This window comes from Centruroides sculpturatus, unplaced genomic scaffold (genome assembly GCF_000671375.1).
Source record: "Centruroides sculpturatus isolate CEXI.00-Female unplaced genomic scaffold, Cexi_2.0 scaffold187, whole genome shotgun sequence".
Lineage (NCBI taxonomy): Eukaryota > Metazoa > Arthropoda > Arachnida > Scorpiones > Buthidae > Centruroides > Centruroides sculpturatus.
Genome location: NW_019385662.1, coordinates 162,927 through 186,094, shown reverse-complemented (window position 1 = coordinate 186,094; position 23,168 = coordinate 162,927). Strand labels below are relative to the sequence as shown.

Sequence of the window (23,168 nt, the reverse complement as noted above, 5' to 3'; positions counted from 1 at the left end):
TCTCCCACTAAGATTCGATGTTCTGAATCATACTGAATTACAGTACAAAATTATTGTTTAGAATTACTAAATTTTAAACCGTTATTGATATTATATACAAGCAAACTATTCACTTTTTAATGTTAAATACTTCATTGTATACATTTTTTGAATTTTTTAAAATGTATATATATAGGGCCAACATTAAATAAATAAGTGCAAGATAATTCAACAGTGGTGGATAAACCTTTATGAAGGCTCAATTATTCAATTTACAGTAAAAAATTTGAAATAAAGATTTTTCTCCCTAACTCGGTTATCTTTGAAAATCGGATATTTTTTTACAGTAAATTAAATAATTGATCACCTTGTAGTTTCATCCATCAGTTTTGAATCATTCTGTACTTAGTAAACATTTCTTTACGACAGCTCGTCTAATGCCGATTTTCTAGAATTAATATCGTGTTTTTCACGTCCAGCAGTAACTCAGTTGCTTAAAACCTTATTCTTGGGATTTAACTACATTAAACTAAGAAACTAGAGTTACTACTAACCTACATCACAGATGTAACTCCAGCGATGTAATTAATACGGAAAGTAATTTTAGGAAGTAAAATTTAATGTAAAATTTTATTAAAGAATCGTTTACATCAAATTTAGGAAAACTTTCAAGTGTTAAAAAAGAGAATGGTATGAAAAATTGGCGGGAACAGACACCAATTTATGGAATAGTGTGACGTATTGACGGATTTAAGTGTAATTTCCGTCGTTGAACACGTTACCAACGCGAATGGCAGTCTTCTTGCTTATTTTATACACGATATTATCGTTTATAGAAGTTGAAAAACATGGATAATAAGGGAACCTGATGAAATCTAAACACGAAAATCGAAATTTTACGCGTCCTTTTTCCATGTTTGCGTATTACGCGAATTATTTCCTACACGAAGTATAGCTAAAAAAAATGAGATCACCGAGCGGAATCTCTATCCTACTTCCAGAAAGGACTCCAGAAGAGACAGAAATGCCACAAACACCTTTATTCTACTCTCGGAGGGGAGGGAAGACGTTATATCTGTCACTCCTTCCGAAAGACGGACAAAGGTAAAGTGTTGTAATCAGTCCGAAACGTCGTTATCGGGAGGTACCACCCACAAGAAGAGCTGCAGCAGTCGTGTAGACCAATCTAAATAAAAAATTTCCTGTTAATAAAAATGGCGTAGAGATAAAAGGAAAAGAAAAATTACCTACCGGAAGCTCGTCGAAGCTTCGGAATTGTGAGATTTTTTCGAAGTAACAACAGGTAAACCGGAATTCCGGTGAGGGTAAGGGCTAGACCTACGCTCGAGTGTATAGGACTGGCGTAGAAGGCCACTGCCGTCAATGGTATTATGCCCAATAAGAAACTAATGGGAAAGAAGAGGGAAACTCGAAGAGGGTAATTTCTTATCGTTTCTTTCCTGCGGATGAGAAACAATCCCGCTACTGCTACTCCCGCCCAGGCCCACTGGACGAAGCCGAAATAGTTGATAAGAACGAAAACGTCGCTGGAACTCAGCATGACCAATGACAGAGCGCACTGAAAAATTAATATTCATATTGAAAATGTTAGAGATTTGAGCCTCCTAACCAGGCCCGTGCGTATAATTTCGAAAAATTTGGGGATTTTAAAAATCGTATTATAATTGGGTTGCAATTTGAAAATATCGCAGATCTATAAATTCTCACTGGCTGTCTGTCCTTTCTTAATCTCGAGAATGGAGTTGAATAAATAAAATAAAGGATGGAAAGATTATGTGTAGGAGGCCCAAATTAACTATATATAAACTTTCGGTCTAGACCGGAAGTCACATGATTTCAATTAAAAACTTTTCCCATGAAAGCAGTCAGACACATGACCGGCACGACTCTTCTAATAGGAAAAGTATGATGTACAGGGGCGAGACACTACTAATTATTTTATAATTCTTCCGAAAGGGGAACTAAACTCCGAAGATTTTTCGTGTGAATCGCCTCGTTAGAAACCGATATCGATGTACCAGGTCCATTTTCAATGGACGACTCCATTTTGTTGCGACCGGAAAACCCTCTTTTTCAAGATTTTATGAAATAATAATACACTCATCTATTCGTTAACAAGTTCAATACATGCCTAGGGGTATAGATTATATATATATATATATAGACTACAACACAAGTAAAAGCGAATAGCGATCTTCCCCAGTTACGAGCATTAAATGGGAGCACTTAAGTGATTTCATTTTCTTCGAGTTCTTGAAAATTATCTGCACATAAATCCGCTTTGGTTAAGATTATGAGAAAAGACGGTCACGTGGCTGATCATAAGTCATTTCTTTCATTACGTGCCCTTTATAACGTTGAAATATATCTCACTTGTTGTACTTCTACCTCTGTTCTTTAAAAAATATATATATTGATTAAAATTAAGAAAAAATTTACGAGAAAATTCAAAATTGTCCTCATTTCTATCTTTTAACCTTTAAATGGATTGCTTAAAAGTGGTGTGGGCTGTTACCTAGCCAACGAAATGTGTCAAGATAATCTTCGATTAACAATGATGCCATGACAACGGCACACACAAGATGGAAGGGAGGAAGATGGGAATGTCTCATACCACACAAATTAGAAATTGATAGGACAGTTAGCTAAGTTTTTTTTTCAACCGAATAAAGATGGAAAAAAAGCCAAGTGTTTAATTAATAACACAATCTTGTGTTGAACAGTCAACACTTAGTTAAGGTTAACTCGTAAACACTCAGCAAGCTGACACAATTTGCAATAAGAAAATTGTCTAAAATTAATACTGTATTTAGTCTCGTTAACTAGCATTTTTGTTGTAATACTTACCGTGAAGAGCAGAGAAGGAATGGGGGTTCTATGCTGGAGATGGATCATGCCAACCACGGTCGGAAGATGACCTTTTCTGGCTCCTACGCAAAATAACCTGCGATAGAAGATAATTATTAGAAGGTGATAAAAATTAAGAAAAAAATGAGTCTTACCTGGAAGACGTGAAGAGCAACCCATTAACGGAGCCTAAAGTGGAGACTGCTACAAGAAGAGGCATGGTCCAAGCCAGAGAACCAAATAATTTGTTGGAAAACGTCTGAAATAAAAGAGATGATCTTGAATAAAGAGGAAACGTAATGAAGAATTTTGAGGGAATCACTCAAAATTCCTCATCGCGTTTCGTCATCTGTTTTCTGCATAGTAAGCGAGTTAGAAGAAAAATATTTTCAGTCTATCGCGAAATCTATCGAGAAGAAAGGTCTAACGATGGTTCAAAATATACAATTTTATCGTAAATTTCAGATTTAAAGTATAAAATTAACTATATAATGTTTTAATATAAAAAATTATGGCTTATATATTAGCTTATACCAGGGTTCGCCAAAGTGGATATAACATTATTGGTGGGGGGGTCGATGAAAAGACTAAAACTTACAAATTTTGAACCAAATATTGCTAATCTTGCTAAGGATTATCCTGATTTCTGGGATTATCCTGATAAGGATTATCCGTATTTCCTGAAATTGTCACATGAAGAAAAAGTATTTTTTTTCTCTTTTATTCGTGGAGAGAAATGTTTACCAAAAACTTTGCTCAATCAAAAAAGAAATGAAAAGAAAAAAAAATCAATATCAAATTTGAATTTTGAAACTTGTTCACGTTTGCTTTGCTGATGATCTTATTAAAATCGTGATATACAAGGAGAATTTCTAAATCTTTAATAAAAGAAACTTAAATTAATAATTAAAAATTTCAATAAAGAATATTCTAAAAGTAAACAAGTATTCTTTTAGTCTAGAATGGTATATATTTTTAAATAAACAATAAAACTTTTGTAACTTTAAAGTGATTATTTATCGCATGTTTTCTACAGAACGGATCTGCATAAATTTATGAATAATCTAAAATTTTAAGTCTTGAAAATAGATTANTCAATCAAAAAAGAAATGAAAAGAAAAAAAAATCAATATCAAATTTGAATTTTGAAACTTGTTCACGTTTGCTTTGCTGATGATCTTATTAAAATCGTGATATACAAGGAGAATTTCTAAATCTTTAATAAAAGAAACTTAAATTAATAATTAAAAATTTATGAATAAATAAATAAAATAATTTATCATATCAAATTTCAAAACTGATAAATCTTTGAAAGATACTTCTTTCGATTCAATATTATTATTTTTTTAAAAATTAGCTATATTGATTGAGATATATATTATAATAGTAAGAGCTTTATTTTACTTCTAACACAAACTTTTTGGTGGGGGTTGATGTAAGGTTTCGAAAAGTTGTAGGGGTCGACGATCAAAAAAGTTTGGCGACCCCTGGCTTAAACCGTTGTAAGCATAAAAATTGCTTGAGAAAACGAATCATAAAGGAACACAAAATGGAAATACAGGTCTTAACTGTGTATGTTCTCTCAAGCAATTTTATGCTTACTTATAACAATTACAGCGAGAACAAAAGACAATCCTGTACAAATAGCTTAAACCTGTACCATACAATATTACATTTGTAACGCAATATTGTGTCAAAGAAATGGAAATACTGCTAAATTCTCGAAAGAGACTTATATAATTTTAAAGCTATATAAGTCACATAGTCACATTATAATACTCCAAACAGAAATTAAGAGATTCATTTAAAGAAAGTGATATTCTACAGAAGTGAGAACTTACCAGAGCAACAGCAGGAGAGGAAAGCATTTCAGTAGGAGAGAGCACAGCAAAATAGGCCAAATTGGCCAACAGATAGACGGCGGTGACCATACCCAGTCCTATACAGATTGCTCTTGGTAGATTTCTAAGAAGAGAAAGCACCATTTTTAAAACTCATTCATCTAATGCCACCCCTCACACTCACCTTTCCGGGTTCTTCAGCTCCTCGGTGACGAAATTCAGATAGTTCCTATAGAAAAGAAAACAATGAGTGGAGAAGGAGGGGAAGACCCCCACCCGTACTTACCATCCTCCGAAGGCGAACAGTCCCGAATAGAAGGCAAGAGCTAATTTTTCGGCTCTGAATTCTGTGCCAGAAGATTCCACAAAATATTTAGTCTCTCCTGAAAATAGAAAGTCATTATGAAGTGTTTGCATCAGGTGAGGAAAATAGGAAAAGATATTACAGGAAAGAGCCGACTTTACATGGTGATAATACTAAATCCTTTGTACTTTGTATGACGTTTACAATAGGCTATTGTAATCCGGCTATCTTTTCGAAACGAAGACAAAATATTTTATAATCCTTAAGAAATTTAACAAAGAAGAATCTTTATTGAAAATCTCTTTTAAGATAGAATTAGTAGTTTATAACAGAACACCCTATTTGATACATACATTGGTAAGTAACGTAACGTGTCCGAAACAACAGGCAGTTACTCTGTATCAATATCCATTCAGCCTCTTCTGTAAACAACTGAACACTGGTCGTGGATTCGCACCTGGCCAGCGGGCTGGCTACGTGGCGTTTCCCGGGTTCTGGAGTAACACCTATCTAGGGCCAGTTTTCCCAAAAATAAACTTCTCAGGAGGTACCCCTTCTCGGCAGATCCGTATGCGAATAACCAAACCACAACGAAAGAAGGACATGTCCTCCTTCTTAAAAGATGTCTCATAGTAACCTAACTCTAAAAATATAATAAGAAACACTTTGGTAATAAAAAATTTGATTTATTTAAATTATTTCTATACTTTAAGCTTGTTCAAACACATCCATAATGTCCTCCTTTACAGGCAATTTGTCCTCTTGTATTATTCACCTTGTGGTCATACGTAATTTGAGATAGATTGTGTTTTCACGTGCCATCTGTTCTTATTGTTTGTGAGTGTATTCCGCAATTTAAGGCTTCCGGAAATGTTTATGTTTACGTGTTAAAAACTTTAAGTAAACATTCAATGTTTACTTAATTTAGTTCTTAATATTATATTGTAAACTAGTGTTTGTAAAGTTTGGAATCATAGTGGTGCCGGATTACAGAACGTTTTGTACAGTACTTTCATTTCGATAAGTTATATGCCATCCGAACGTTGCTGTAAAATTTATACCTGCGCAGAATGCTGTACGTTTTCTACTTGTTTACTCACGCTCACACTTACATATGAAGATAATTTAGTACATGACTTCTGCCCATAAATATTGTTGCAGGCATTTCAATACCTGAAACAATATTAATGGGCAACATATTGCACAGAATCAACCTTTACAATGATTCGTGTTTTTATGTGATGTTTCGATGTATTTCCGCTAAGATGTTTAGCTCACCTCGTGTCCAAACAAATTCTAATTCGCATACCGGATTATCGACTACTTTCTAGAGGGTCTTTCTTGTTTGGTTATAAAGGAAGCAACCATCTGTAGTGGTTCTACACATTTTTGAGCTAATGAAAATTTTTGGGGCTTACTCACAAGCCTGTGTAGCTTGATAAGATGCACTAAACGAAATGCTGATCTGCAAGAAACAACCGCAAATTTGAAGATCTGCAGTTGTTTCTTGTGTGAAATTACATGAATAATATTTTAAAAAATAGACAAAAATTAGCATTTTTGAATTCGTGGCTCACCAATATGCTGCGATACATCGGCTGAGGACCATTGATTTATGGCTGTCGTCTTGTGTAATGAAAATAAATCAACTCTTAGTATAATTAGAGCACGTGAAGTATGACGTGGAAGGGATTTTATACGCAATATCCAGTATTTCCGGTTAATGAATGAGCTGCCAGTAAAGTAGTTGAATGTCTGTATACTTTCTTTATATTTCCTGAGTGAGCTTTGAACTCTATACGTATTATAACGCGACTTTCTATTCGAATTTTTGTTAAAACACTGCTAAACTCATCCCTTACTTATGTTAAATGTTATATAAGTTGACGCTTTATGGTACATTAGTTTATACACTAGCCCAAGATGCGTAAAGGCACACTGTAATATATGGTTATAGTAGTGTATTATCAATGTACGTAGAGATGCGAAGTCCCATAGCTATCTGAAGTATTATAATTTTAAAATTTGAAACTTTCTTCTTACTCCAGCAGTTCCATCAGAAAACATCACTTCATAACAGAAACCGATAATAATTATGGTAAAGTGTCCATGAAAATATCGCGTATGTACCAAGGGAAATTGTAAGACATTAAATACCTATGTACTCATTGGATTCAACAAACTGCAGCGATTCTAATTGGTCATGTGCTAAGAATGGACCAATATAAAGCATTGCACAGGTTCTATCCAGAAAAAAGATCACGAGTTCGTTCAAGGAAACGGTAAGAAGACCAGGTAAAGGAAAAACTCAGAATTGTGAAGATTCCTAGTGCATGACAGATAATAATGGCAACAAGCTGTGTCTTCAGCAAAGAGCCTCTAGTATTCGCAAAGTCAAAAAAGAGTTGAGTTGGATTAATTGGATAAAGCAACGCGACACATATGCGATCTGTCAACGGGAGAGTTTCTATGGGAACCTGTCTTTATTTAGGTGTTAGATCGGTGAAATAAACACGAAAAGATCTCTCGGCCAGCCAGATGGTCAGCGACCAGTGACCAACTGCCAGTGTTCATTGGCTTTATTCATTGAACCACTAGTGGACAAGGTCAGAGAAGATAGTATCAAAGTGGATAACCTTGCAATTACAAGTGGAATTGGGAGCAAATTAACCAATAAATACCATTATTATTCCTTCGACATTGTACAAAATGGGAAGTAATTTACATTATAACTGACACTTTACAGAACCACAAGAAAGGCGTTTCACAAATAATCCATATATATTTTTAACAATATTTCAAGAACTTGTTAGTATTCGCATTATTAGAAACTAATGTATGAAACAATCTTAAAAATATACCGAACTAACTTTTAAGCCACCCTTATGTAAGTTTAACTCCAGACTTTTTATATTTGTGTTTATCAATGTCACAATGACATCGTTTGAAATGTTACATAGTATTTTGTTTCTTTATGCATGTCCTCCTTTCTAAGAAAGGGTCTATACGTTTTAAACAAAAAATAAGTTTTGTGAGTTGATATTCACACCTTGTATACCTTGATATTCATACCTTGTATTTCTGTTGTCTAGAAGGATGTCAGATATCCTTCTAGACAACAGAAGGAAGATGAAAATCACTTTCTTTGTATTGATTCTTACCTTGACAGAGACGAACTACACCAGCCAGAATTAAGATCAAAAGGGCCAGCAACTTGACACCTGTAGATAGGTCTTGCACTCCCAAAGACCAACGAACGCTACGGCAGTTAACGTAGGTCAGTGAACCTGCCGAAAAAAAAGAAAAAATTCAGTTCAAAGGTCACTTCGAAAGACGTGGAGTGACTGCCAAACTGAGAGGCGACACGTCACTTTTTTCTACGAGGAGGAGGAGAAGGAGAAGGAGGAGGAGAATTTCACCCACCCCACCGTTCAAGTCAGAACCAGTTTGAGCGGCTTTAAAAAGTGGTCCAACTTCTCCGTTTTTGTCAAAAGTGGGCGAAAAGAGGGTAAATTATTCCCCGAAGCTAGAAATCGGATCGTTCGGCCATCCGATCTACATCAGGGATCGACTTTCGTCGCTCGGGACACGAATAAGTCAAAGGTCATCTAAGAAGTGTCACCTTTCTATGATCAAAAGAAACCTTTTGAGACCAGATATCAGATAATCGATCTCGTGCTACACTCGGCACCTCTAACAAGGTATAAAAACTTTCCCTACATCCTCTCACAAGATTTTATAACACCAAAAGAAATTTATTTGCAATTCCCTTCATTTTTTATAAGAATATACAACTTTATATCTTTTTTTGTCTGTACTCTATGTCAGTCATCAAGATTTCTTATATAAAAAAATTATACGAATTTTTTTATGGTTTTGACAAGAAATCTTGCAGAAATTCAAGAGGAATAGAATTATTTTATATACTTCTCGGAATCTTATTTTATCAATTTTCAATTACAGTAAAACCTGTTCAAAACGGAAACCTGTCTAAACAAAAGAAATTCTTTGAAACGGAGCGGTTTTTTATATTTAAAGGAACCTGTTCAAAACAGAAACCTTTCAAAGTGGGAAAAAATTCGGTTCCGTGCCATTCCGGTTTACACAGGTTTTATTGTATAACTTACCCGAAGCCATCGCAATCACACAGGTGATGAATAAATCAGTCGCACCTCGTTATAACTACAAAAGACGTGGGATGATTCGCAAGTAGTCAATGTGGAGGGGTAGACACTTCACATTGTTCTTTTGTGTTTGCTTTCTTTTCACACAAATTTAACGATCTCTTGTTATCTGCTATTAAACGGAAGTTAGGAACGTGCCTGACGAGAGAAGGATAGAAATTTCTCACCCTTCACTCTACTAATTGTCACATAACTACGGGAAATGATCCGTTCGTTAGTCGCCCTCTCGTTAAAACTATCAGCATCCCGCTATCCCCATTTTCCTCTTCTTACGTCAAACTGTACACCGCGATCGACGCACGTTTTTGTCACATTTTCGATAAATTTTTCTCCTGTTGACTAGTTCATACTTCGATCTCTTGCTATTGTTCTTATTAATTTAACTTTGCTTCCGTTTGTTCTTTATAAGTACTGTACATGAAGCATTGTAAATATTTGATAAAAATCAATCTGCATACAACCGGAAATTCTGTATTTTTGCTATATAGGGAATAAAATATATATATTTAAAAAGAGATATCGTAAAGATTCTTCTTTTCGACAGAATCTTCATAAACAATAGATGCATCCAAATGACAATAAGCCAAATAAATAAGCCAGTTACGAATGCACACATCCAGTTGACAAGCAGTTCAATAAGTAAGCCTGTTATGAGCATATCCAGATGACAAGCAGCTAAATAAGTAAGCCTCTTACGAATGCACACATCCAGGTGGCAAGCAGCCTGTTACGGGAGGCTGTTACGGGAGCTTGCAGGCGATAAGCAATAAGTAATGACAGTTGTTTATCATAAAACTATTCATGTCATTAGTTCGCTTATTTAGTCTCATAAACGTATTCAAAATTTCCTAAATTCAAATTAAGCGAACTGATGATCTTGCTTAAAACGTAAGTTTGGAATTAAAAAATCATAATACGTCACTCACTAAGTTACATAAGAAGCAATACTATTAATTACGTAAAACATAAATTCATACACTAATTAACCAATTTAACTTTCTATTTAAACTGCCTTCTATATTAAATTGCACGTTACTTTGTTATAAAATAAATTATTAAATATTTTACTGTAATTGTATACGTAGTGAAATTTCCGTTCTCGTCTTCGCGTCCTATTTTAAATTCTCGTGTTTAATAATAAATAAAAGTACAATATAATTTTAATTTAAGTTAAATAAATCTCCGAGGGATATTATACATAAATTTTTAATAAAATAAATCATTAAATTCGCGTGTGTCCCACAGAAGTCGTAACAACGAGGGGACTTAAAATGTGGGACATTGCATGATAGAAAGGCTTTAACACAGCCGGATAAACGAGTCAATTGCCTGTTTCAAATGAAACAGGCAATTGACTTTGTCATTTGGCTCGCTCATTCAGCTGTGTTAATGCCGCTTTAACAGGCAACTTGCCCATTGTATTATTGTCTTCTATGCTTACACATGAAATAATCTTTAAATTAGGCCCACTTTTAAACGAATATATTCAAAATTTATTTGCTGACTAATCAAAGTTTAAGAGAATGATTTAAAAAAATGTCCAATCATTTGTAAAGTTTAGCAACTTATGTACAGTATTATCCAGTACACTTGAAAAGCGATTTTACTTTCCCGGCTGTTATATACGTAGTATAACATAGGGAAAATATGGCATGGCTCCGCAAAATTTTTAGGCTCGAGGAACTTCCAAAGTCGAGAAACGCAAACAAAATTTCGGGTTTTTTTTCTGTATTTAGGGATGTTAGTGTTTGTGGGGGAGGCACTATTTCGTTCACCCTGTTTGAAGCTTAATAACTCCTGTGTCTTTCGTCGAAATTTTCTGAAATTTGGCAAGGAGGTTCGTATATGAAGGAAATTGAGGCTATTAAATTTTGTTGGTTAAAGATAAAGGATGTGGGGAGATAAGGTGTCACGTGTCTCGAGTGAAGTGACGATTTTACTCGTTATTAGCATTTACATTTTTATATATACATATTTTTTTTAGAAAGTCATCTCTACCCTGAAAATATAACATTCTGCCATTTTATAATATTTAATAATGTAAAAACTTTTTAATAGAATCTGATAACAGATAGCGCAACACGCAATTTTAAATTCTTTTGCTGGGAAAGTTACGCAATTCGTTGCTTGATTTTTAAAGAAATTCGAAGAAAAAAATAAAAAGAAAATGACCGAAAAGGTAAGATTTAATTTGTATAATTGTCAGAGTTTCCTTTATGAAAAAAATGCTGTTTTCAAGGGCACTCACAGGTGGAACAACTTCCACTAATGTAAATGATTTCATTTCTTTTATTTTTCTATGCTGATTTTGAGTAACTGTTACGTAAGGTAAAGGCATTAAGATAAAAACAATGATGACGAGATGGCCCCTCTACTTCACCTTTAAGCCTTACACAACGGCTTATTTTGGAGATTGCTTCATTTATTCGTATTTATATCCCTCTCCTATGAAGATAGGAAAAAAATTTAATATATTTTGAAGTAGATGTTTTTTTTCTGTCTAACTTATATTTCCCCTTGAAGCACTATCTTGCGGGTGTCCTTGATTGCTACAAACCATAAAATGTATTGAAATTTAGGTGTTATAAACCCTATCAATTTAATGTGTAGCTACTAGATATACAGCATTCCTCTCTCACCACTAATTAATATGTTAATTAATGTTTAATTGACATGTTTAATAGGAACCGCTACTGGTACCGGATTTATATCTCTTTCAAGTTAAATATTGTCACCAAATCGTAGAAAATATGTTGATTTTAACATCTGTCAGTCATTTTATTATTATTATTATTATTGACAGTTCTAAACACATGAAAAGCCATCATTAAACAAAGCTGACATTGGAGAATGGATGGATAAAATATCAAAGTAGAGTAAATAATCCAAGAAAGTGAAATATCTACCCTTTATCTTATTCATATATATTCTATACAGCTCTTATCAAAGACAAATATAGAGAAAGATATCGGCTATAATGACAATAGGTTGATAGAATGGCTGCTGATAGATGCATACCATCCATCATCCACATCCTCCTCACCTCTTTAGGACTATTGTTTACCAAACTTATCATAAATAATGTATTTTGTATTTAAATTGTGTTAGCGGAAAATATAGAAAGATTGATAATTATAAACAATAAAATATTACTTTAACATCTGGTTCTTTTANCTTTCGAAGTTTCTAAGTGTAAAACTTTTTCCCTTTCACAAAATCATTAGCACCCAACCGTTTTATGACTTTCCCTGAGGTTAGAAATGGGGGGTTGTTCTATAAATAAGTCTATTTCTAACTAACACTTTCTGGTTTAGATATCGAATATTTTAAGTTTAATACAGCGAGCCAAAATATATAAAATAAAGATATATACAAATTTGCAAAAACAATAATGGTGTACTACCACAGTTCACTCTTGTGTTACAATGGAACAGAGACAACAGAATATAGTGAAAAGCGACAACACTACACTAGTTCACACTACAATCAGTGTTGCTGAATCGTTGTCTCGCTGCACCAGAAGTGACACAAAGCGCAACTCACGAAATTTATGACATAAAGCGTGCCATTTTCAAACTCTCACAAATTATTTTCAATATTTTGCATTAAAATCTCGCGACCCAAGATTTCGCTAAGCGACCGCAAATTAAGAAGCCCTGATTTAGTTTAATTGATCTATAAAAAATTATTATATACAAAAACATAAGTCAAATGCTTGTATATGTACGAATAAGTGGAAATAATGCGAACCCTTCATTGTTGAAACTCGAGGTATGTAAAATGGAACAAGATAATGCTAAATTCTAATTTTCTGTATAAATAATAAAGGTTATTTTATCAAAATACAATTAAGAAACGTTCTAAGGAACCACCAGAAGGCAATAAAATATCTAATTAGACCCTATAAATTAATTAAACTTAAAGAAATAATAAGAAATCGCTTCTGGTGTTCTACTATAAATACAGAATACAGTTGACTCCCGATATAGGGAACTCTCAAAGAGTTGAATATACACAAAATCGTTCGTTATATCGGGTCAAAGAGTCACATTACACACACGCCGGATTGCTTAAACAATATCAAATTTCTGCTATTGTTATATCTAATTACAGATATTCTTTGTTTTAATATATTTATACGTTTATATATATATATATATATATACGTAGAGCAGAAGTAAATAAATGTGAACTGAATGATAACAGAAACATCTGTAAAACATAAAATACATAATACAGAAAAATTTCCCACGTACACGTACACGGTTGTACAATTTTCTCGGAAAACAGCTGTTAAAGATAGAAGAGAAAAAAAAGAACAATCGATTTAAAACACGTCAGAGACGGCAACACTTGAAATACACTGTCTCGTGTCGGCGAGAGAGAAACGGGTGTCTATTTATCACGTGTTTACCTTCAGGTATATGAATGTCGACACAATTAAGAATTTTCGCCTGTTTACTATGATTTATATCACTCGTACCGGAAGGTGAGTGAAAGAAGCACGCGACGGATGTATATAAATACCGGGACGGGTGTTTATCAAATGGAAAAGACGAGGGGAAGAGAAACGGAAACGGAATTTCCTCCCGGTGTTGAACGCGAGAGGTTTTAAAATAAAGAAAACGGTTACTTACAGAGGCATACAGCAGCCAACAGTCGGACAGCCTGGTCAGGGGGGTGACAGTCTGGGTCGAGGGCCCTGAGGGCGTAAGTGGCGAAGGTGAGAGCGACGACCGCCTGAGCGGTGGGCCTGACGATCAGCAAAGCTGCCCACAATCTGAGGAAAGCGGGAAGGGGGCCGAACGCTTCCAAAACGTAAGCGTAGTCGCCCCCCGAATCGGGGACAGCTGTGCCCAATTCAGCATAACACACGGCGCCTAGTGCAGAGAAGGCCCCGCACAGGGCCCAGACCGCCAGGGAGGCCCCCGGCGATCCCGCGTACTCTAAAACACCGGCTGGGGTCAGAAAGATGCCCGAACCCACCACCGTGCCCACTATAATGGCCACGCCGTTGATCAGGGTGATCCTCTTCTCCACTCTCACCCCCGAATCTCTCGCGCTCGCGCTCTCCGCCGCTGACGCTTCCATTCTGACCCGACCGGGATCGACGTCCTCCCTCTCGCGCGAACGCCACTCCACCGGAAATCGTCCGGTGACGTCATCAGCGTCGGTTTATCGATCGGTGCGAAGGACGGCGCTGGGGGGAGGTTGACGCCTTTACGTCCCTTCCCCAATGACTCACCTAAATTTAACGTTACCTTTACGTCATGAGGATAAATTTTATACAGTTTATACAAAATTAATCAAGCTGTATAGATATAACGCGTATAAAGGTAAGAAATTTAAATATTTTTAAGCCTTTCTCGAGAAAATTAAAACCTGTAAACTCCAGGTTAGGAGCGTTTAAGTGGAAGAAAGGGATCAAATTTTTCCCAAAAATTAAAATTTCAAGGGACTTTTCCTGTAAAATGCATTTAAAAGTTAATTTATTTTTAAAATTTTAAACATAAAATCAGATTTTAAAAACCTCTGAACAGCGGACACTGAAAGGAACGTAACAAAATGTCCATTGTTCGGAAGTTATTTTGTATGCATTTAAAAAAACAAAATGTTTCCGAAATACACGTCCGCTGCTGGGAGATTCTTCTATATTTAATTGAATAGAAAATTAAAAAAATGTTGAAAAATATCGTTTTATTCGGATTAGATTTTCTCATACCACGTGATCGTTCATCCACGTGCGACTTTTGTGTCCCGGTTGCACGTGCGTGAATCGATCACGTGGCGTAACGAACGTTTCACCCATTGTAAATCATTGTTAAGTGTTAATTAATGACTTATTTACAAACTTGTCAGGGCTATTTTTATATTTTGTGACTTAAAATTTGATCTTTATCCGCATTTAAGTAATTTTTACTTGTAAAATGTTCATTTTTAATGAGATATAAATTTAAAAAACATGCTGAAATAAACTATAATAACGTATTAATTGTTATTATTCTTCATAAAATAATAATAAACTGTGTCCCCGTATGAGGCCTCACTTTGTTTTACTTTAAGGCTAGAACATGGTTTAAGTTCAAGTTACAGGGATACAGTTTAAGGTCTCATATTTTAAATTTATTTTTGTTATGGAAAATAAGGATCCTTTATATTAAGTATTCACTACACTTAGGAGCGTTAAAGATAGTCATACGGAAATGTTAGAAGGGCCTTTTGGTCTGGGATTCAGACACGGAAATGCCTCAAAATCTGTCTTTATTGATTTTATGGCTTTCAGAGGATGTGAGCCTGTATTAATGAGCGGTTACGTCTTTATTCGTCTCACTCAAGACTGGATATAGCACTTAGGGCCTATATTTTAGGCACATGATCATGTAATCCTTCATTGGGAATTATTTTTAAAATTTATCGGGCTGACTCACTGAATAACACAGATACTAAACACTCAGATTGATAATTCGATTGTATAGGATCTGTGAAATTGGAGTAACCAGTATCAAATTTTCTGTATTACTACTGAGCGTTGTACTAAAGAAATTCGTGTTTCATCATTAACTTAATTATCCTTTAAAATCATATTAGAGATTTTTAATATCAAGTTATGTATTAATTTTACTTAATATAAAGTGTAGTAGTCCATGTCAAATAATATGGTATTTGATTGAGAGCACAGGCGAATCTTTACAGTAGTTAATTAACCGACTTCTGGGCCATTATGAATGTTCCTGTTTCTTATCTTACACTAAGGAATTGTACTGTTGAGTTTGTAATGTTTTACGTTATTACAAACTGGGATTTCATGTACATTTATCCAGATTTATCCTGGAGTGTTCGTGTCCTGTAGGCAAATCCTGGATACAGTAACCACGAATTTATTCAGGATATTCTTGTAACCACGAGTTAATAACTCCAAAAGATTACTTTGATGTTGATTTTAAAAATATTAAAATGGTGAAAATTAAAGATAAAAATTAAATATGAATTAATTTGTATTTTATAGTTNAATTAATATAATTTAAGTAATAATTTTTTTAAATAAAATTAATACAGTTAAACTGTCCAAAGCGGAATCTTAGTAAAACGGAAATCTGCCTGAACGGGAATAATTTTTAATAAAGCAACAATTTTCTGTGTTAAATAACCTGTTCGTGACAGAAACCTGCCTAACTTGTGAAACGTGCGATTCCGCTTTACACGTGTTTTACTGTAATATAAAGCATTTCGAAGATCAGAAGGACCTCATTGTCTGTGCCCTACTGGTACGGTCTCTGTCTGCAGACCTTGTTTTGCAAAGCTGGGGCCTTAAATTTTAAAAAATCAGACAAAAGTGAAGGTGCTTTCCTCAAATATCCAAACTCAGTAAAACGGAATTTTCGACAAAAATCTCCCCCAATCATTTTTGGATTTTTTGTGTGAATTTTTAACGCATTTAATCATGATTTAATAAATATTGCAATTATTAATATCGTTACATGGTTTTATGCCATAGATCAAACAAGAAATATGATTTAATTAAAGATTAGTTTAGTTGTTTGTTAACTATTTTTTAAACAATGTTAAAATTGTCGTTAACAAAAACAAATTAATTCTGTTTTCGATTAACAGATGGCAACACGTTCCCGTCTTTCGCGGCAAGGTCTATGTAAAAACTCTCCCGTGATTCTATTTTGGGCCATTTTGGGACTTATCGATAGACTACACTCCATACGTAGTTCTTGCGTGAGTCGACTATTATTACGTATATAAGTACTCAAACTTTTAAACAATGGGTTATTGTGTGGTACCAAATTGTAAAAGTAAATTTACAGACGTTCGATTGTTTAGATTTCTTGCAAATAAGCAGAGGAAAGCAAAATGTAGCGTAGACATCAACGGATGGTTCATGATGCAGTTCAAAGAATTTGTATGAGTAAAGTTTGTAATAAGTGGTTTAAACGAGTGGATACCCTTCGTGTCGAACGAACTATACATGGAAATTTTTAAATAATATCGGCAATCCAGATAGAAAAATGAAAAAAATTACATTTATTTTATATCTGATGATAAAATAAAATAATTAAACATATAACTGTTTTAATATGACCATATTGTATTTAAAAATAAAATTATGATGATGGTATTGACTTATACTCTCAATATTTATTAATAAAACGTTGCAAAAAATTTAGTTTAATAGTAATTTATACTTAATTCAATTTAAATAAAATTTACATTAATTTTATTGTTAGAATTTTTATTTTAAAAGTAGTGATGGAAATCTAAATAGGCTATATCTAATTAAATTAATTAAAATATCTATAACCATAAGGTAGATAATAGGAAGGGCTTACCACACCAATGATAATGGGCACAAACGCTCAAGAATCAAAGTAAAAATTTAATAAAACAAAAAGGGGGTACAATAAGATGATTACATAAGTATAAAAACCGTAAAAATCCAAAATGCATTTCGGACTATTTTCCAATGGAAAAATAGTCCCTCATCAGTTAATAATAGCGAGAGGTCTTAATATACTTAAAATTATACAAGGTGAAAAAAATATCAAATTTAAAATTAAACTTAAAACTAGGCCTAAAACTATACAATATAAATATGAAGCCATCGCCATGACTGTATGAGCAGTAAGCATTATCAATGTAGACGGGATTAACATTTCTTCCTAACGTTGCATGGTAACATGATGAACAGTGTGCTGATACAAAAATAGTTATGAGTTAGCCGAAATATTGATTAACAGTTATGAACTAATATTATACAGTCAGTTTAAATTATGTACATACCATATCTAATTCTTATAATCTAGAGATTCTATAATATTTAATTGATTTTATTTATATTTAATTTTTTCATTTGCATAGCAATAATTATTTGTCACTGATCATTCATATCTTTTATTCTGAACATTTAAAAACAGATTTTATCTGAATAACATAAATTGTTTTTTTTCTGGAGAAAAAAAATGTAAGGATCAGATGCGTTTAAAATGCTTCTGTGTTCGTACATCTATTTTCAAAATACTAGTAAAAATAATTTAGCTAAATTGTGCATTTGACACATTTTTCTGGTATGGATTTAAAGTGTAATGATTTAATATTTTTCTCACCTTTAAATATATCAAATATAATTCAAAAGATTTAATATTTTTACAGTAGTTTTTAGTAGTAAACTTTAAATTTTATTATTAATGCAGAACATGTAAACAAAANACTATTGAATTTCATCTTAATTTTATAACCAATCGTGCTTTAAAAAAATAATTATAAATTTGTTATATTATATTATTATATTCTTTATTATACTTTAAATTTTCTTTGATGTTATTGCATCACTTTACGAAGTGCCTATATACGTAATTGCACCAGTTTTAGTACCTATTTAATTAGTTTCAATCATGACATCAAATGAGATGGATGATTGTTTCGTTTAGACTATTTGATAAAAACGTTATATAAAATTGGGGTTGCATAATCATCCGAAATTATAATATTTTTGACTGGAAATCACTGGATTTATGCAATTTTAGTTTAATTAATGTCGTATAAAACTGAATGCTCGTACAAGTTTGCTACTCAAAAAGCCCCAAAATGGCGGCTCAAGAAGTAGGTCACGCGTGTCCTGACCTTCTTATATAGACCTTGTTGTTTTCAGCGTTGTATAAAAATCCAGCAAAGAGTTACTTAACTTTCCCAGCAACATTTAAAATTGCGTGAGGCGCCATCTGTTATGATATTATATTTTAATATTTTTTTTTAATATAAATTATTGTAAAATGGCAAAAAGCTTAATTTTGGGGTAAGACGAGTTTTATATTTAAAAAAAACTTGTAAATGCTAATAACCAGTAAAATTATTAAGTCCGATCCCACACGAGATACGACGACACGTAATCCCCTATATCTCTCCATCCTCCCGATCTTTTAACCACCAAAATTTAGTAGCATCAATTTCCCTAATACACGAACCTCCCTGCAAAATTTCTGAAATTTTCGACAAAAAGCACAGGTGTTATTGAGCTTGAAATCAGTTGAGCAAAATTGTGCCTCTTCCGAAACACACACTAACATCCCTACCATTAAGAAAAAAAGCCCAATTTCTACTCTTCCAGAGACAGAAATACATTTAAACTGTGGTAAATTAAAGATACTTCACTGTAGGAAGAGGATTTAGAATAAAGTCCTGCGGCTTGATGGCAGTTTGAAAAATTCCGGATAACCGGCAAATCTGGCAACACTGTCGACACAAGAGCGATCTTCCAAGGAGATGTATAGAAGTGAAAGGAGGATATCTGTAAATATAAAAGTAAAGATTTAGCAGATTATTCTCTCTTTTCACATTACATGCAACACGGAAAACACATAGTCATGACACCAACTGTTAATAACTGAAATACGAATGTTTACTATATGTTTTCCTGGGTATACGTCTAATTATACATTATACACAGTGTATGTGTAAATATATAATAGTTTATATTATAAATTTTGAATTATTTTGGCGAATCTTTGGCGAATGCCTAAAGTGCGTATCCAAAATAATAAATGTCAAAAGTAGGTCTAATCCCCTTTCTAAATCTTCCATTCGTTGCGATGGAACAAACATTTCATGATCTTCCTGTTTAGTCCATTCGAATGTTGTGTAAATCAGGAATTTTGCTCGTATTCTACATCATTTTGTCTGTAAATTTAATTTTTGTTTCCGATTTTCCTATATTAATAGAGAGGTTGCCGGTGTCGTATTCAGCCCAAAACGTGAACGGCGGACGGTCGAGCGCCGCCATCTGGCAATTATAGACGGTCGATAATGGCGTTCGCTACGTCTAGTATGGCGAGTAGATCGGTGTAAACTTCATTTTTTTGTATTTGGGGTTAAAATTATGACCTATTTTACTAAAATAATGAATATTACGAATAATATTGTAAAGAAACAGTTTTAATCCAGAAATTATTTAATTATTCAATTTTTTAGTAAGTGGTGCGAAGTGCCTATAGAATTTACATATATTTGCCTTCATAATAGCTTATCTTAAGGTAGGTTTCTTCTACCATCAACAGCGTAATACGCTTGTAAATTTTCTAAAAATTAATTTTCCTAGCTGCTTTCGGATTTACATAAGCCACTACTTCCCTCGACAAAAGTACCGTCCTATCGTCCGATCGTACGGTAGGAGACACCACGCTAATTAAAAATAATTATTTAGTGTTATTAAACATCCTATAAATACTTTGAAATAGTTTAATTTGTTTATTTACCTTCGCTGGTAACCCTCGATGTTAAATGCATCCGCCATTTTTTCAACAAATTTCCCGTGAGTCGATGCGCGACGTTCACTGAGTCACGTGATGTTGCGAACATGCGCTGCAACGATATTTTCTTGGAGTTAAAACGTAAACCGTGTACTTCTGCTTGCCATGTACAAGTTTCTGAACTTCATACCATCTAACCTGATAAGTCTGATGGAATCAATGAAAATTTCGATAAACTGACTCCTGATTATTTTTGTTCTTGCTTTAATCAATTACTACATAAGTTACCATGAATCAATCTACACATGAAATACTTTTGACCTCGTCTAATTCTTGTTCTGCAAGTGCATTTTGTGTTCGGTAAGTACTCCTGTACTCTAGGTGTCTTGGAGATCCTTATGGACAAGTTTATTCTGAGGAGTATTTGTGGTTCCTCCCTGACAGACTAATTTCAAGAGAATACGCAGTTATTCCTGGCGGTTCTGTCCTGCAAGACTTCTTCTGCAAAACTTGTTCTACACGTACTCAAGGCGTTTTGGAGGCCCTTATGGACAAGTTTACTCCAAGGAGTTTTGTGGTACCTCCATAACGGACTTATTTCAAGAGAGTATGGAGTTACTCCCGGTGTTTTCTCTGCACACTTTTCCTCTATATTATTCCATTGAACTCTCTCTTAGCTTTAATTTTAGTTATTAAGTTTATTTTTCTTATGTTAGTTATTAAGTTCTAAATACTTTGTCTGCAATATTTTCTACATATGATAACTCTGTATACATTGCTATTCTGTAATAATATTTCATTGTTATTCTGTATTAATGTTATTAATGTATTAATTATTCTCTCTGTAATATTTTGTATTTAACTGACAGTTTTGTATACACTGTTAATATGTACTATTGTAAATGTATATAATTTTTCTCAGCTGTGCTCTTGCGGTGCTGAGTATGTGCCTCGAGCACCTAATAAAAACGATTGATTGATTGATTGCCATGTACAAGTAACGTTTGAACTTGCGCCGCAACCTCTCTAATATAATTATTATTAAAATTTGTAACTAAAATAGGTTTGTTTCATAGGATCGATATGCCACCCGGAAGGAATTTCTACGTTGCAAGTAGACCCTGTTTAGGTGTTAATAACTGATAAATTGTTTTCAATATAAACGATTTAGGGTTAATGTTACCCTAGGTATCGAAGATGGGGCGGTCGCCAATTCGGTCGGTGCTTCCGGTCGCTATCTTGTTTGCACGCGTGCATGCGCAAACAAGATGGCGACCGTCGACAATAACCAAAACACGCCTATATTTAAACTTTTTTTTAAACTAAAACATTTTTAAAACGTAAATTTGCTACTTTTTTGTCCCGTGCTTTTGGTTTCATTTCCTACTTTTGGACCGGAGACGAAAAATAATAAAGCCACCATACTACCTGAAAACAATTGATAACTGGACGTAGTGAATTACGAGATTCGATACATCAATGGTTCGAACAGGATTTGCCTGAAGTACAATTATAAGCTTTGGGGAACTGCAGCCTCAGCGGCTCGCTTCGGCCGCGCTGTCGAGCGGTCTCGGCATACAAATATATCACCACCTAGGTTAGTAAAGGATGAATCACTAACCTCCGGGAGGTCCGTCGGGAGCAGGAACAGTCGAACGTCACTTACTTGTTAGTGGAAAACTAAAACGGCGTAGAATGCATTGTGAAAGGCACGTTTTAACCGACAGATAAACAGTAAAAACAATTGGCCAAATTTTCTTACTCGTTAACTTAAAAAAAAACAGAAAATTGTTCAAACTTTAAAAAAAAACACGAACTCCATTCGAAAAGATAACAACATGCACCATCCGTCTACACCATAACCGAACTCAAAGTTTGCATAATTGCTCATGTTTTCCGAGCGGAAATTTTTGAAGAAAATTTGCATACGAAATCGTCAGTATGATAAGCGCCATCTACATTTCATTTCTAAACGCGCATGCCGTCGAGGTTACCGGAAGCGCCGCTTCTTCGATACCTAGGGTAACATTAACCCAATTTAGTATTAAATTACCTGTCATTTGCACGAGTTATTTTGCCGCTTATTACAATTTATTAGGACAATAGCAAATTTGCAAGAGAAATTTTGCAATACAGTACGTGTTTAAATTGTACTGTACACGGTGATTATAATTAAAGTTTCGCTACTCAGACCTGTCTAGAGCCCGTTTTCGTGGACGTATTTTGATGAAACTTGGTATATATGTTATATGGATAATGGGGAAAAGAAAATGCAAAAAAATATTTAGTTCGAATTTTTACCACTAGGTGAAAATTGGCGCACGAAGAACAAGAAACATAAAATGGAAACACGCAAAAGCTTTTTATTCACAACATTTGTTCAATGTGCAATTCATTTGCATCAATTACATGTTCAAAACGACTTACAATGCTAAATATTTTTTTGCATTTACCTTTTCCCCATGGTCCATATAACATATATACCAAGTTTCATCAAAAACGTCCGCGAGAACGGGCTCTAGACAGGTCTGAGTAGCGCAACTTTAATTATAACCACCCTGTACTTGTTTTTCAACTTTCTGTTCTGACTTCTTTGCAGTTTTACATGATTCTTTACGAATCCACGACGTAGAAGGAAGAAAATCGTTGGATGCCAAAGTATTCTTTGCAGGTCTTTCAGAAATATCTTAAGTATAGTAATAGTTGTAATTATCATTTGGCATTTCAGAATTTCTAGACAAAG

General features: G+C 34.0%; 1 protein-coding gene and 1 long non-coding RNA gene across 2 annotated transcripts; both read right to left on the bottom strand.

Moving 5' to 3' along the window:
• Positions 1–595: 595 nt before the first annotated feature.
• LOC111640985 (large neutral amino acids transporter small subunit 1-like) lies at positions 596–14,287 on the bottom strand. Its single transcript, XM_023387087.1, has 9 exons — positions 13,814–14,287; positions 8,154–8,279; positions 4,975–5,071; positions 4,873–4,917; positions 4,689–4,812; positions 3,003–3,106; positions 2,848–2,944; positions 1,231–1,558; positions 596–1,165 (listed from the first exon to the last, which is right to left on the bottom strand). Exons 1-9 carry the CDS (start codon positions 14,265–14,267, stop codon positions 1,098–1,100), a joined length of 1,443 nt encoding a protein of 480 aa, XP_023242855.1. The 5' UTR covers positions 14,268–14,287; the 3' UTR covers positions 596–1,097.
• A 4,711-nt stretch (positions 14,288–18,998) lies between these two features.
• LOC111640974 lies at positions 18,999–22,198 on the bottom strand. The gene is made up of 3 exons (XR_002759336.1): positions 22,092–22,198; positions 21,854–22,018; positions 18,999–19,467 (listed from the first exon to the last, which is right to left on the bottom strand). It is a non-coding gene; the product is annotated as an uncharacterized LOC111640974 (long non-coding RNA).
• Positions 22,199–23,168: the final 970 nt, after the last annotated feature.

Excerpts from the sequence above, each read along its gene's own strand:
- LOC111640985 (XM_023387087.1), bottom strand. The coding sequence starts at position 14,267 with ATGGAAGCGTCAGCGGCGGAGAGCGCGAGCGCGAGAGATTCGGGGGTG. Across the intron at positions 2,945-3,002 it reads TTGCTCTTCACGTCTTCCAG|GTTATTTTGCGTAGGAGCCA; the intron begins GTAAGACTCATT and ends CTTCTATCGCAG. Across the intron at positions 1,559-2,847 it reads TTCCTTCTCTGCTCTTCACG|TGCGCTCTGTCATTGGTCAT; the intron begins GTAAGTATTACA and ends TTAATTTTTCAG.